The sequence below is a fragment of the Cannabis sativa genome, chromosome 5 (genome assembly GCF_029168945.1).
Source record: "Cannabis sativa cultivar Pink pepper isolate KNU-18-1 chromosome 5, ASM2916894v1, whole genome shotgun sequence".
NCBI lineage: Eukaryota > Viridiplantae > Streptophyta > Magnoliopsida > Rosales > Cannabaceae > Cannabis > Cannabis sativa.
The window spans coordinates 60,200,518-60,217,806 of NC_083605.1; the positions used below are offsets into that span (position 1 = coordinate 60,200,518).

The 17,289-nt window shown below is 26.2% G+C and overlaps 1 protein-coding gene across 1 annotated transcript; it reads left to right on the forward strand.

Moving 5' to 3' along the window:
* The first annotated feature begins 4,040 nt into the window (after window positions 1-4,040).
* LOC133037966 (uncharacterized) lies at window positions 4,041-13,116 on the forward strand. The gene is made up of 8 exons (XM_061115807.1): window positions 4,041-4,363; window positions 8,202-8,354; window positions 8,784-9,410; window positions 9,506-9,582; window positions 9,893-11,599; window positions 11,689-11,838; window positions 12,403-12,712; window positions 12,790-13,116. The coding sequence occupies exons 1-7, from the start codon at window positions 4,165-4,167 to the stop codon at window positions 12,487-12,489; spliced, it is 3,000 nt and encodes a 999-aa protein (XP_060971790.1). The 5' UTR covers window positions 4,041-4,164; the 3' UTR covers window positions 12,490-12,712; window positions 12,790-13,116.
* The last annotated feature ends 4,173 nt before the right edge of the window (window positions 13,117-17,289 follow it).

Here is a 17,289-nt window from a genome sequence, read left to right on the forward strand (position 1 = left end):
GATAGGAACTTTCAACCATCGACTCGAGATTTTAAGTTTTCCATAGGTTCACGTAAAAAAATATATTTTCTTGATGGTACGCTTCCCAAACCCCCTTTAAATGATCCTTTATACAGTTCTTGGATTCGTTGTAATCAAATGGTCCAATCTTGGATCCTTCACTCGGTTTCACCCGAGATAAAGAGCGGTATCATGTATCTTGATACTGCTGTAGACATGTGAACTGAACTTAACAATAGGTTCAATCAAGGTAATGGTCCACAGATTTTCAAACTTAATGAAAATTTCACCTTTCTTCATCAAGATGATGACTCTATGAATACATATTTTACTAAACTGACTGTAATTTGGGATGAGATTACTCAACTTCGCCCAAAAATACCATGCACTTGCGTCGCTGCTGCCAGAAATCAAGAATACCATAACCATGATCAGGTGTTACAATTTCTAAAAGGCCTCAGTGACTCCTATAATGCTGTACGAGATCAGGTATTACTTCTTGATCCTTTGTCCTCCTCTGAACAAAGTGTTTTCTATGATTGTTCATCAAGAACGTCAAAGAACTATTGGCAATAGAAACACTAATCCCATTGCAGCTGCTACTTCCACACCCAACCCTGCAGCAACCCCTGATTCAAACCCTACAGCAAACTTTACCTCAAAAAATAAGAAAATACGTCCTACCTGCTCCAATTGTAAAAAATCAGGCTATCTTAGAGATAAATGTTACTTTCTCATTGGCTTTTCCCCTGGTTATGTCAATAGAAGAAACAATGACTCTGCTGCCAAAGGCAAAAGCAAGTCTGATTATAAAACAACAATATTTTTTTTTATTCGAGTTGACTTTATATATTTTGTAATCAAAGTAAATATTTTTAGTTAAAAAAGGAACAGAGAATACACAATATATAGTACTTAATAGAATTATTATTATTATTATTATTTATTTACTAACTTTGAAATTATACATATTATTGTTTAGTTAGTTGAATTAATATATATATAAGGTTATTGTTATGTACATTATACTTAATTATATTTTTAATTTTTATTTTAGTTGTGTATTTTTAAAATTTTATAAATTAAAGGAAACTAATTAATTTTTTAATTTTGTTTATTTTTAAAAAATATTTATAGTATTAAAAATTTAAGAAATATAAATATAAAGTTAAAGAATATTAAAATTGAACATACTCCCAATATTAAAAATAATAATAATAATAATAATAATAATAATAATAATAAATTATAAATAATATATTAATATTTATATATATTTAAATTAATTTAAAATTAATATAATTTCAATTAATCTACAGCAAATAATATTTAATATATTAAATTAATCTAAAATAAATAATATTAATATTTAAATATATAAGTATATAAATTTATAAAATTAATTTTACTAACACCGTTAAATTTAACAAAATATTTTTATATTCTTAAAATATTCCGTTAAACAAACAAAAACTATTATATATATTTTTAAAGAAAATATAGGAACAATTATTTTAATTATATTAATAACAATATTTTATTACTTTTTTTTTTTTTGCTTTATTTATTATTATTATTTTTTTTAATGCAGTCTTGTATATAAAATCTATAATATTATTGATGTACGAAGAAAGATATACATAGTCTTTACACAGTTTAATTTAAGACAAACTGAAACCCTAATTTTTGAAATTGAGATTTTTTTTTAAAAAAAGGAGGAAGATGAGTCAAGCGGTTTTGGAAAAAAAAAATTAAATGTCATTTTTAAAAACAAATTAATTATTCAAAAAATTATTTTAAAAGGAGTGGAAGTCTAATATTTGTAAAAAAAATAAAGTTTTATTGTAAATATTATAATTAAATAGTTTGATTGTTAAAATAATTATAATAGGGATTTAAATAAAAAATAAAATTATTTGTAAATATTAATTCTTGAAAAAGGGTTTTGTTTAATATTTAAATTAAAAATCAATTATTTTAAGAAAATAATTAATTATAATTAATTTAATTTTAATAAAAATTATACCTATTAGTAACGTGCTATTACATGTTAAAACAAATGTAATCATGATGATTATAATAAAAATATAATTATTAAGTAGTTACCTATATATATTTAAAATGATATAATTTGTATATTTAATTATAAAATTTAATTTAATATTTTACGATTTTATTCAATTTTCACAAATATCTATATTTAGAAGATATTAATGAAACACTGTACTTTTATGTATCGAGTTAACAATAATTTATCAATTATCTTTTCTTTTAAATTTAACGGTTACAATATAACTATGCCAAATAGATAACGAAACTATACTATAAATTAGTATCCAGTGGAATATACTTTTATTAACAATACTAAGCCATTACCCACTACAAAGAAATGTCACTTTTACCAGCACAGTTCGCTACTGCATGCGCTGGTAAAAATAACTTTTACCAGCGCATTTTGCGAATTGCGTTGGCAAAGAGGTCAAAGTTTTACCAGCGTACATTTGAAGTGGCTAAAATCTAACTTTTATCAATGCATTTAAGTGCTGAAAAAAGTCATTTTTGCCAGCGCTTTTCATTTTATGCTGACATAAGTTCTAATAGCAACATTAATTTGCCAACCCCCTTTTGCCAACACATCATAAGTAAATTCTATTTTACCAGCGCAATACCAACTTTGTGCTGGCAAAAGTGACATTTCTTGTAGTGACCATTTATAATAACAGTTAAATTTCTCAAAAAAAAAAAAAAACAATACTTAACCAAAGTATACTTTTATAACTACACCAAGTATGTTTCTCATGCATATCAATTTTAATTTTAATTTTTCTTACTTACTCTTATTTTTTAATGTAACTTTTATATATGATCAATCACACACTTGTTTTTTTTTTTTCTTTTTTCTAACTTTTATATGATCAATCATATCAAAAAAATAAATATACAATTTTCTATATTTTTTTTTCATTTTATAAAACAACAATATTTTATTTTATTCGAGTTGTCTTTATATATTTTGTAATCAAAGTAAATATTTTTAGTTAGAAAAGAAACAGAGAATACACAATTAATATAGTACTTATTATTATTATTATTATTATTATTATTATTTATCTGTATATATTACTGTTTAGTTAATGAATTAATATATATATATTAGGTTATTATTACGTGGAAGTATACTTAGTTATATTGTAAATTTTTAGTGTTGCTTTGTATTAAAATTTTATAAGTTAAAGAAACTAATTAATCTTTAATTTTATTAATTTTTAAAAAATATTTTTAGCCTTAAAAATTTAAGAAAAATAAATATAAAATTAAAGAATATTAAAATTAAACATACTCACAATATTAAAAATAACAATGTTAAATAATATATTAATATTTTTATATATTTAAATTTATTTAAAATTAATATAAATTTAATTAATCTAAACAAAATAATATTAATATTTATATATTAAATTAAATTAAAATAAATAATATTAATATTTATAAATATATTTATAAAATTAACTTTATTAATTAATAACAACCTTAAATTTAACGGAATATATTCTTATATTCTTAAAATATTCTGCTAAACAAATAAAAATTATTAAATATATATTTTTTTAAAAAATTATAGGAACAATTTTTTTAATTATATTAATAATGATATTCAATTTTTTTTTTTGTTTTATTTATTATTATTATCATTTTTAATGTAGTTTTGCATATAAAATCTATAATATTATTGATGTATAAAGGAAGATATACATAGTCTTTACACAGTTTAATTTGAAACTACCTATGTAAAACCACTCCAACATAGAAAATCAAAATCTATGAACTTATATTTGGGTAAAAGAAGATTCTAAAATCTTCTATAAAGAGCAGATATATTTGGGGTTTCTAATCATTGGTATGCTAAAAGGCTAAAAATGTTGATTATATTTTTCCTATTAAGTAAAAACATAGGTAGGAAAACGATGATATGGCCAAATATTATTTTCTTAAAAGAAAAAATATATTGGGGAGAAAGAAAGGAGTGGAAATACCAGCATAAGATTCCCTCCTCTTGTTTTCAGGTAGTCTCTTTATATAAGGAGACCTATATAGTTATAAATGCAATATATACCTTTTTGATCTCTTAATTATATAGGAGTGACTATAAGTAACTTTTTGATGCTATATAAACCCACCCTCATGAGTGGTTTCAACACACTTTCAATACAAATGGATTACAACAGATATAATATTGTGGGTGAATGTTCTCTCCCGGAATCCTATCGTCCTCTAATGGATCTTCATGTTTTGGTTGTAGATGATGATACCACAACTCTCTCTTTGGTTTCAGCAATGCTTAGGATATTGAGATATAAAGGTATATAAGCCAAATCTTACCATTTCTTTTCCTTTATAAAAATTTTAAGCTGAAATTTTTACATAATAGATAAAAAATTAATTTTTTTTTTTTTTACAAAAATACGTTTATACAGAGAAATTTTTATTTTTACAGTTTGAATTTTTTTTATTTACCAAATTACAAACTTCGAGTAAACTGTTGGATATCCTTTTTTACTTATTTTAGAATTGATTTATAGTTGTTATGAGGTTAGTTTTCTCGTTGATTTTGATTGTTTATAACTTATTTATAGTTAATTTATATTTGTTTTGAGATTGATTTTTCGTTTTATTTTAGTTTTTTTCTTATTTTTTGGATAGAAAATTATATTTTTGTAATTTTGAAACTTTTAAATAGTATTTTATTATTTTATAAAATAAATATTTTAAATTGTAAAATTATAAATAAAATATATTAAAAAAAGTTATTTACAGCGAAACTCTTTTATGTTTTGACTTTTTACACAATTAAATCCCTTATTTTTTTTGTGGTAAAATTATTTCCTTATGTTTAAAATTCTTTGTAAATTTGAGGTGTCAATTAGATATCACTATTAAATACTAACTGCATTATTACTGTATTGGCTTCTAAGTTTTACTTTCATGTATATACATGTGTACATAATAGGTCATCCAATTGGTATTTAATGATGATATATTTAACTGACACCTCATATTTACAAAAAAAAAAATAATAAATTTAAGGAGGTTTTGCCAAAAAAAAAAAATAATAAAAAGAATAAGTGTATAACATTTAAAACATAACTGAATTTTACTACTTCAAAAAAAAGTATATTTTCTTTCATTATAGTTAGTTGGGGTGTTGTGAGAAATCCAAACATTGTTTCTTCATGATATATCATTTTCATCAATTTTTTAACTAAATTATGACAAATGTTTTATTTAATTGTTTTCTGCAATTTTTTAGGTATAAAATATAAATATATATATTTATTTTTATATAAAAAGTAGTTATTTAATAGAATTTTTTGTTTAATAGTATTTTTTTTAGTTTTTTACGTTAATTTTAACAAAATATTCTTAATTAATATTATAATATTATTTTATATATTTAAAAATAAAAATTATGTAAATATTTTATATAAAAAAATTAATTTTATTATATATATTAAAAAAAACAAAAATTATATAAATATTTTATATAGAAAAATTTAAATTTAAATTTAAAATACTTAAAATATTATAAATACTTTTAATCATATTTTTACGTACAATGTTCTCAAATATAACAACAATAATAATAGACATCAATTATTATTGAGTAAATATAATTGAAACACCAATATTATTAAATGTAACACACTAAAATATTTAAATATCTGGTATATAAATATATATATTTGGCTTATATATATTTATTATTACTTTAAAGGATTGTTTTTATTTTTCTTTCTCTTATTTTTGAAGTTAATATTATAATACTCAGTGCTAGTTTTCCTATAGCCTTTGCAAAACTCATCGTGATCCTTAATATTATTAACTTGAGCGTGTCTTTGAAATATTTATATGAATATAATTTTATATGGTATAGAAAGAGATATTTTTTTTTATTTTTTTTAATTAAGTAATTAAATTAAGCATATAAATTCAGATTTATCTTTTATTATTCATTATTATATTACAATTTGATGGTTTAATATTTTTAAAATTAATATTTATATTAGTTAAATTTATTTAGTAACAATCAATGTGTAATACTCATTAAGAAGTATTCCATATCTATGTGGCAGACTCGAGAGACTAGGAGTGGCATATGCCTACCCTAGAATTTTAATATTAGTTTTTTTTTATTTACAATTTAGTCATTTTTTTATATGTTTTTATATTTATACTTTAATTTGGAAATATTTTTATATTTATACTCCCTTTCTTTGTATTTTTTTTTTATATATTATTTTTTTAAAAAAAAAAATAATTTTCATTTTGTTTTAATTTTTATGTTTACTCCCCCACTAATTACAAAGAATAAGATTACAAGAATCCTTCGTGCTCGAATTCTTCCATTTTATGCATGTTTTAATTACTCTTTAATCAAACTCATAATATTTATTCAATTACCAAAACTAAATTATGGGTTGGTAGCTATATATATTTATTCCCTTTTTGTTTGAATGAATAATATATATTGTATTTTTTCAAATTAAGAGATTGCATTTAATTGGATTTTTTGTCCCACATCTTTTAAACTAATATCTATTTACTATTGCACCTTAAAAAAATCTATTTACAATTGAAAAAAAAAAATCTATATCTACAATCAAATTCGTGTATTTCCATTTCAGTTCGCGTCTCATGTACGTGTTCTTAATTTTTTTTTTAATTCATTACCTATGAATTAGATGCTATAAAAATTCTTACACGTTTTTTATTATCAATCCAAATAATATTTATTGTTGTATGAAATTGATATAAAATACTTGCATATTTTAATAAAAGTAAATAACAACATAAATACTTAATGTTTTAAGTTTGTAAGTCTCATAAATCTAATATGTATTTTTAGAGACATAGGTACCCAATATTTGTAAAATTATAATTTTTCTCTTGTTTCGTACAGATTCCGCTTTTTAAATTTATTAAATGAACATTTAAAAGTAACTCATGATATATATGTTTCTGTCTAAACCACATGATCTAGAATTTGAGCCTAATATATGCCCTGTTTAAGATAATAATACTGATACAAGTAGAAAAAAATTACAGTTTTACAAATATTAAGTATTTATGCTGCTAAAATAAATATTAAAATTATGTAACTTACAAATTTGAAACTTTGAGTACTTATAACGTTATTTATTCTTTTAATAATTATTTATTATTCCAAATAATATATTACAATTGTTATATCGCTAATTTGTCATATGGTCGATAAAATCCATTTTGGAGATTTGCTGTCCATATGTTGAATATAGGAAGCTTTAAATTTTAGGGGAATTACCCATATACTGTTTTTTTAACTTTTTTTTTTTTTCAAATTTACGGTTTAGGTTTTTAAAGTGGTTGTAGCGGTAGTTGCAATAGGGATTTCTGTACGATTTTTTTGTTGCAATTTAGTTTGCAGCGCTAGTTGCAATAGTAGTTTCTATGTAGAATTCCGTAAAAAAAAAAAAAAACTGTTTTGAAGTATAAAAATGAAAAAGGCCCTAAATTTTATGTATTTAATGGTATCTAGGGTTAGATTTTTATTTTTATTTTTATTTTTTTTGAAAAAAAGCCATGCGATATCTCTATTTTTTATTTGAAAAATAACTTATATATTATATCTATTTAGATATATATTATAATTATATATTTAAAATCCTAATTAAATAATTAGATAAAATGGATCCATACATATTCTATATTTTTAAATATTGAAATTAACTTTTCATTTATGTTTTCTTCCTTTCGTGGCTTATTATATAACTATAGAAATCCTTATTGCTAGTGCTTTTGTTTTTTCTCTAAGAAATAAAAATTTCTCTTCGTTTCTGAATTGATTAATTATGAAGAAGAGAAATGTTAATAAAAATACCGTGTTTAATTACTATTTTTATACTTATTCATGTAATATTCACTATTTAAGCTCATCCTATTATAAACATGTTTAAATAGGCAAACGTGTGTACTATTCCATAACTTCATGTATTTGATTGCATTATTTTACTCTATTATCTATACATATTGTTGAATGTCTTGATTACTTAGTTTTTTTTTCGTGATGAATATCTAAAAATATTTATTATTAATTATTATATTTTTTTTTTTTTTTTGTTAGTATATTTTGATTCAACCAATTTTGTTTGCTTACCTTCCAGTGATGACTGTGAAAAATCCTCTGGATGCTTTGGCAACTCTTCGCACACAAAAAGGCTTAATTGATTTGGTGGTTACAGATTTTCATATGCCTTACATGAATGGTTTTCAGTTACAGGAACAAATTGATAAAGAATTTCAACTCCCAGTTATTAGTAAGTATTATTACATATAAAAAAAATATATATTTTCATATATATAATGTTTTTAAAAGCTTTAAAAAATAATAACTCATATATATGTTAAAATATGTATAATTATGTTTATATTTGATACATTCATGTATATTTGATAAACTCATATACATTGAATATGGCGAAGGCAATGACGGGTAAATGTTAGGCTTTTCTTCTTGAGTGCCTCTGCTAGGGTTCCGACTCAGTCCGGATACATTGTATATTGATATTGTGCCTATTTGATATATCCTTTTATGTATCTGATACATCTTCTTTGTATAAATGTGTAAATTTAGATAAATGTGATCAATTTATAGAAAACTATCCTATTGATACTTATATATATCATATATACACACGAATGGTATCTCATTAATTTGCCTTTTATTATTGGTTATTACAATCCAGTGATGTCAGCGGATGACAGAGAAACTGTATTGCTACGTAGTGCACAAAGTGGAATGGCTCTTTTCATACTGAAACCTGTGACCCCAAATGATTTGAAGAATCTTTGGCAATATGCAATCAAATACAAGAAAGAGAAATCAAATGTGAATATTGATGAAGAAATGGACAATGGTACTACTATTGATATCGTGATGAATAATCAAGGGCAGGTGGTGGACACAATGATACCAGTGAAAGACTCATTTGATGCTACTCAAGTACTTGGACGAGGCAAAGAGATTGTACTTTTCGAGCCAGCAGATAATAATAGCAACAACGTAAATGTAATCTCTTCTGCTTCATCAACATCACCAACAAATGATGATGATGTAGCTATTATTGAGACTTTAGTCCAAAACAACCATGGAAAAGGAGACTCATCAAGTACTACTAGGTCTAGTAGTAGTATTAACGTTGATGGAATAAATAATACTACACATGGTTCCAATAAATCATCAGCAAGTCATGGATACGGAAGAGATGATAATTATCATGACAAACGCAAAGCTCCTAAGAAGACTAAAGTAGTTTGGACTAATTCACTTCAGAATCGCTTTCTTCTTGCCATAAAACACCTTACTTTGGATAGTGAGTAAACCTTTAATAGTTTTATATATGCTCTATATCATCATTATAATGTTGCATAGTCACTAATATGTGTGTATGTTTCTTTTCTCTATCAGAGGCGGTCCCTAAGAAGATTCTTGATTTTATGAATGTCCCTGGACTGACTAGAGAAAATGTAGCCAGTCATCTACAAGTATGCATATTTCCTCACAATATTACAACACTAATAGTGACATTTTTTTCTATTTTAATTTTTTTTAATACTTTATACTTGGAGTATTAAAAAAATATGTCTATCCACATCGAAACATTATACATAGAAACGAAACTTTAAAATATATTGTATGACAAATTTTAGTTGAAGACAACACATATTTTATTAGTGAAAATATTATTAGAAATATAAAACAAAAATTTATTTTTACGTACACAGTTTAACATTCATAAAATTGTACACATTTATTATTTATTAATTTGATGTATATATGATGAATGACACACAGAAATATCGGATGTTCTTGAAGAAAGTAGCTGACAAGGGACTGTTAAATATGACAGCAACACAAGCAATGACTGATAGAATATTGAAGTCAAGCTTTGCTGCGGGATATCCACAAGCATTTGCCTTGCAGAGCCATGAAGCTTCTACTTCTTCATCAGGTATCAGTAGAAATTATAACCGAGCCCCATATCGACCATTGCAACCATTACTGTCATCCATGACGCCCAATAATAATAACAATTACAACATCAACATATTTCATCATAACATCCATCACCCTTCATCGTCATCATCATCATCATCATCACCTATTATGAGTTACAGCCCACCAAACAGTAATGCTATAACACCACCATATTCCTCCTATGCTATTCCACCACATCACCACCAACAAAAAGCTTCAAATAGTCGTTCCATAGAGTTGCCTCAACCTATGATGACCGCTACTTATGATGTTGTTCAACACCACCAGATTCGTCCTCCTACCTATGGCTATGGACACATTCATCCACTCACTTTCAGAGGAGCTTTGAATAATAATAACAATAATGAATATATTGTTGATAGTGGAACTGGTAATAATTATTCAAATAGGTTTGTGCACACCACTTCTGCTGGAATTTTAAATGGATCAACAACTCCTAACCGCCTTTTCAGAAGTACAGCCATTAATAATGATGCTCCATATTTCAATTACATTAATGAAGCAGCTAATAGCATAAATGGTTTATCAATTGGAATGAGATCCTCATCCACTAAGATGAATAATAATGGTACCAGAGTATACTCGTCAAACCAGATGATGATCAATGGTGGTTCAAACAGTGGAATACAGTCAAGCCAAACGATTCATCGTGGCACTTATTTAAACCAATTGATCAATAAAAATACCAGAGAAAGCTCGGTTGGAATGTACTCATCAACTCAAATGAACAACGACAATACTTGTCCAATTGACAGTTTGGCTGGTAATAATAATGGTGGGGCCACTACTGGTAGCTTGAGCGGAATGTACTCAAATAATATGATCAACTACCGTGCCAATGTCGGTAGCTCATCATCACTCAGAATGTTACCAACGAATCAGGTCATAAATGGTATTGGAGGGCAGCAACAAAAACTAAAATGTTTTGTTGACAATGGCTATGGTTCAGTGAAAAATAATGGCCTAGTACAAGGTTACAATAATGTCAATTATATGAATGGGAAGACTACTAGTAATACCAATAGCATTGTTGGCACTAGTCAATTAGAAGATGGATTCTTATTACCTTCTAATCATCATGGTTGTGAGAGGACAAATACTAATACTACTAAAGTGAAGACTTCACAATGTCTTGTTTCCTCCATCAACAATTTCAATTATATTCATCAACAAAATATTCAAACTCATATGCAGCCTTCTTCACAGGTGGTACCACCCTCTTTGCCAGTGCCACCAGAACCCTTTGTTTTGCAACAACAATCTGGCTCTGATGAGTTAAATAATGTGGAAGAAGGAGATAGAAATGTTGGGAACGATTATAGAATGAGTGATGATCTGAAAATCAATAATGATGATTTTAATAATATATTTGGTGTTGTAACCAATAAGGGTACTTCTTCTGCGTCTCTTGGTGAACAAATTCCAGTTTCCAATGTTGACAATGTCGTCATTAGGGATGATTTTATTGACGAGCTTGACAACATTTCACTGCCTAATTTTCAGGTGATTAATTATTATTTGTATTTAAATAATATATAAGAAAAATAAGACAAATCCCTTATGACCTATTTGATATATGTATATGCTATCAGGCTGAAGTAGCGAACTCTCCACCAGCAAACCAAGTTAACAATCAGAACCCCATTATTGCTAATCAATTTTCTGCAATCGCTTCAAGCACATCTCTTGTGCAAGAAAATGAAGTACCAACTATTAACAAGAATGGAGAATCCTTAAGTCAGGTATGCCAACCAACCAAACCATCAACATTTATAGCATATATATATCTAACTTAATTTCTTATTAATTCCTCCTACTACTCATTAATACGTAATACGTATACATATGTATATTCACATGATAGAGAAATTTTTCTAGCTATAACAAATCTTTGATTGAAGAAATGAAAACAATCCTCAATAATAATTATATCTTATAGCTCTATAGCAATACTATATGCCAACTTTAAATAGCGTACATACAATAATTGCGTATATTAATCTTAATTTTTTTTTTTTTTTTTTGCATATTATTTGTAGCCCTATCTATTTGCTTTTTCAATTTTGAATTTTATTCGTTTGAATTTTTTACCAATTAATCAGTCTTTCTTTCATCCAAACTTGAAAATCTATGTATGGAATAGAATGCCAATTTCGTTTCAAATTATAAGTAACATACAACTTATAAAATTATTGTGATATTATATATTACAAGTATATTATAACCAGGGAATGGGGAGTACTATATTAAAAGCCATATATATTATTGCTCATTGCTTCATTATTATATATCAATATAATCAACAGGACAAAGGTGTGTCGCAAACCCTTGATAGTAATTTGCTTCCATCAGAAGATTATTTTCCAGTCTTTGACGAATTTCAGGCAAGTTGAATTATATGTACTCTCAATTATGATATTACTTGCAAGTATATAATCATAAAAAAAGTTAGGCCGACTATATTGAATAATTTTCATAACATTATTGATTATGCTAATATTATCTATTTGTATATATATATATGTATGTATGCTCAAATATGTGCAGGAAAGCATGGGAGAAGTTGTTGATCTTACTGATCAGTTCCTAAACATTCCTACTCATGTGCTAAATGAGGTTAAAATATTGGAATGCTAAGTTTTTTAAATATATTATAAGAATGTATAAATTTATATTGGTTATGCCTTTTGCAGATGGATTGGGACGAGGTTATGGATAAGATGTTGAATGATAATTAGCTAGCAGGACCATTGGAATGATTAGAGATGCTGAATTCTGAATTGAATATTCCCAACATGATCATGGATATCAAATATCATTTACAAACTTATAATAGTTAGTTCAAGTTGATGTTTTCATATTACATAATTTTGATGTGTTTGAATAAGTTTCGCTAGTACATATAACTTAAACTTGTTTAAGTGAAACAATTTATGTTTCCCTTTGTGGTATAAACTTTTAGCATGTAAATAAAATTTATATTAATTACAACAATATATCTTATATACATATGATCAACATTTTTATTTAACAACAATATAAATAATCCATCTCCATCTCTTCTAACATGGCTAGCAGCTCTTGTAGAGTAATGTAAACTCAAAACTGTTTAGTAGTAATTTGTTTGAATTTTGTTGAATTTAAAAAAAAAAAAAAAAAAAAAAAAAAAAAAAGAGTGAAGTGTGTGATATTGCAAAGAGTCTCACGTGAGATATAAATAGTACTTATTTATAAGTGTATATAAGATGGAACAATGAGATTTTGATTCCACTACTACAATTTGACATTTTAATGACACTATATAATAACCTATATTTTTGTGAGACTTAGTAAAAAGTTAGGAGTGATTTTTAGTAACCTACATTTTGTGCGGGTTACTAAAAAGTTATGAGTAATTTTAAGTGACCCACATAATTAGACTCTAAACTTTCGGAGCTAGTTTCATGTAATGTGGGTCACTAAAAATATGAAGGACATGAGAAATACCTAGTTTTCTTATTTTTTTTTATATATATTTAAAATGCTAACCCATAGTTAAAGTCAGGCCGAGACTGAGTGGGAAAGGATGTCCCAACCTGCCTTATGCGTCACTATATCATAATCATATATCTAATTATTTTAATTATAAGATTTATGGTATAGTGACACGCCAGGTATATCAGGACATGTATACCCAGTCATGACTGGCGTGTAAGTATATGTTTTAAAAAAAAGCAAATTAGTTTCTTAATTATTTTTTTTTTAATTTTATTCATTTCTGTAAATAAAACACGTGGGTATAAATTAAAGCAAAAAATTAAAACCCTAAGGCCCCAAAATTATTTTTCATCTTCTTGCCATCCTATGTCCTTCGACACTCTCTCTACTCTCTCTGTACCCTCCTCGACAATAACCTCCACCAGTTGTTCTTTGGCCGTCCTTGCCCAAGGCAAACCCTGACCATGCGTTCCCTTTCTCGTCCCTCTACACATATTTGTCTTTCCCTCTCTCTCTCTCTCTCTCTCTCTCTCTCTCTCTCTCTCTCTCTCTCTCTCTCTCTCTCTCTCTCTCTCTCTCTCTCTCTCTCTCTCTCTCTCCTCCTGGCTCCATGCCAAAGAGCCACCAACAAAGACGTTTGGCCGTGCGGCGACACCATTCTCTCCAAGCATCCACCTTCGTTCTCCTCATGCGGCAGGCTATTGCCCAAGAACAACCTTCAACTTTGGCAATCTTTAATGAGATCTCCACTTCCATTAACCTCGCATATCCTCCTCTCCTCTCTCTCGTATATGTATTATTTTTGGAAACTAAATAATGTATATATCTGTATAAAGGAGAGATATGAGACGGTGACATGACGTTCTAATTTTCTCATTTTTTTAATTTTTTATTAGCTTCATAAATATTAATTGATATAAAATACATACCTCTATTTATTTTTTCCTTAATTTTCTTGTTATTTTTTTTTGTTTTTCATTAAAGTTATTACTAAATTTTCTTATTTTTTTTTAATTTTTCATTAGAGTTATAATAAATATTGATTGATTAATTTATTAATTAATTTAAAAAGAATCTAACCATACTTTTGAAAATCTAAAATTATATATGTTTTACGTATTATATAACTAAGGTGTCGTTTGGTAACACTTTTGTTTTTTAATTTTTTAATCACAAAATGAAAAATAAAATTTTTTAAAGATAAAAATTTTATTTTTGAAAAACAAAAATTGATTCTGTAATTACTTTTGTTTTTTAATTTTAAAAATAAAAAACAAAAGTGTGTTTCGTAAAGTTTGTTTTTTATTTTCATTTTTTGATTTTATTTAAGTCGGGTCTAGGTTCGGAGTCGTATTCGGGTTCGGGTCAGAGGTCGGGTTCAGCGCCAGGTCACTTTGGGGAGAGTTGGGTTTGGGTCTGGTAGGAGTCTAAAATATTAATTAAGAAAAAAAAATGTTAAAAAAATATTGAAAGTGACTTTTTTTTTTTGTTTTTAAAATTTTGATTCTCAATTACAAAATTGAAAAGTAAAAACAGTTTTATAGAACATGTTTTTGAAAAATATTTTCACTTTTCCAATTTTAAAAACAGAAAACTGATTAAAAAAAGTGTTACCAAACACCACTTAAATTATTCTTACTATTTTATTTTTTATATTTAAAAAATTATTCTAATGTTACCTACATAACTAAATTGACAAAAATTAAAACCCTAATAATTTCTCATACTTTTCTCAAGCTTTGACACTTTTGTGAATCTCAAGCTGCTCGAATAAGATCATTAAATGTTCTTCATAAAGTTTCTTTTTTTTTTCTTCTTAATTTATCCATTCATGTTTAATTATCATAATTAAGTTTTTTTTTGTTAACTTTTATAAGAATGAGGAAAGTTGACATATTATTTTTTAAAAAATAATATTTTTTTGATAAATCATTTACCAAGTTGACATAGCTATATAATGTTGATGTTTAGAGTGTATTTAGGATGGTGTCTAAGAGTGTCTCTAATGGAAGTGTAAATAAGTGGTGAAAAACTAAAATATAGCTCATTTAACAAAAAGTGTGTTATAATAGTGTGCCAAAAAATGATGTAAATTTGGCACATAGCAAATTTTGTGCCAAATTTGGCACAATATTTGCTATGATGTAAAATTTATACCACAATAAATGCACTACTTTTTCATTTACATTTATGTCATTTCTATTATTTTATTAGTATATTTAACTATCACATTAAACATTTACATTTATAAATGCACTACTTTCTTGTTCTATATTTTGAGATTACATTTATATGTAATTTACTTGTTGATGTTATGAACTATTTGGTGGGCCAATAATTATTTTTTATTGGTTGTTTTTGCTTTCAGTTATACTTTGCTATATTCTCGAGAATGATTGAATTGAAAGCATGTAGTTCATATCTTGTTGTGATTATTGTCTTTAAGTTTAATTACTTAATGACAGTAATATTTTGTTGGCTTAATTTTTTAAGCATGTTTAGTGATACTGACTTAATTATTAAGTAGTGTGTGGTTAATTTCACTGGCTTATTTATTAAGCATCACAGTATCAGTGAAATTAAGGACTGATAAGGATATACTGTTATTTTAAATTGATTACATGTTGAACATAATTTCTAATTACCACACTATACTAGACTTATTGACCATGTCGATTTAATACTTTAGTATTTGTAATTATGAATGTCTTTTGTTGAGTTAATAACAATATGACTGTCATAGTTCATTATCAAAGGTTAAATTGGACTGGTATGTTGAGATGCTATCAGAAAACTATCATTTTTAAAGTGGCCATAAATATTTTCCTGTTGTTCAACCCATGAGTCGTTTTCAAACAAAATTATTTTGATATATAATACATGTATTAAAATTAATGTAGCCCAAGTGGGAGAATGTTAGACTTTTTATTTGGGCTTACATTAATTTTTATTGGTTTTATTAAAACTTGGGTTGATTGGATAGTTCTTTGTTGTGTTAGCCCATATTGTTGGTGATCAATAGTTCATGGGCTTAGCATCTGTGTGTAAAGTCTAGGTGAAGTAGAAGTGTGGACATTTCTAGTTAACTGAAGCTTTTGATGAGCAGGCCCAATCCAAGTAGGGATATGTAGCTAAGTCTCCTCCCTAATTCTATAAATACGTATTTTCTCATCACAATTGTATACTTTTGATAATCAGAAAAATAAATTTGCTTCTCATTTAGAGGCCTAGGGAGGAAGACTTAGTTAATAGTATTGCATTATCAAATTGTGGTAATTGATGTGGATCAATTAGGTACGTATACCTAATTATTATTTATTATTATTGTATTTTATATTATATACAATTTTGTATTTTGGGTTATTTAATTTATCTAACAACTTAACCATGGGAGACGCAACTCGAATGCCGAATCGAGGGTCCACCAGAGAAACCCAAAGTAGATGATGAAGCTTGGAGGCGGATCAAAATCCTCCATCGTAGAAGAAGATTCCAAGTATCTATGACCGTTGCGCAAAACTCATAAAGACTACCATTGTTAGGATAGACTGTTAGGAGTTAGTTAGGGTGGTAGTTATTTCTGTTACTACCTACCCTTCTGTTATTTTCCCACATGTTGAATTCTTTCTCTATTGTTTTTCGTACATGTATAACTGTGTAAAGCTCAGATTTATCAATAAGAGATTTCTTTCTCTCTTCTCTCTTTCTCTCTTGTC

Coding starts and splice junctions, on each gene's coding strand:
- LOC133037966 (XM_061115807.1), top strand. CDS start 4,165: ATGCTATATAAACCCACCCTCATGAGTGGTTTCAACACACTTTCAATA. Junction 9,411..9,505: donor AAAACACCTTACTTTGGATA/GTGAGTAAACCT, acceptor TTTCTCTATCAG/AGGCGGTCCCTAAGAAGATT. Junction 11,839..12,402: donor ATGGAGAATCCTTAAGTCAG/GTATGCCAACCA, acceptor TATAATCAACAG/GACAAAGGTGTGTCGCAAAC.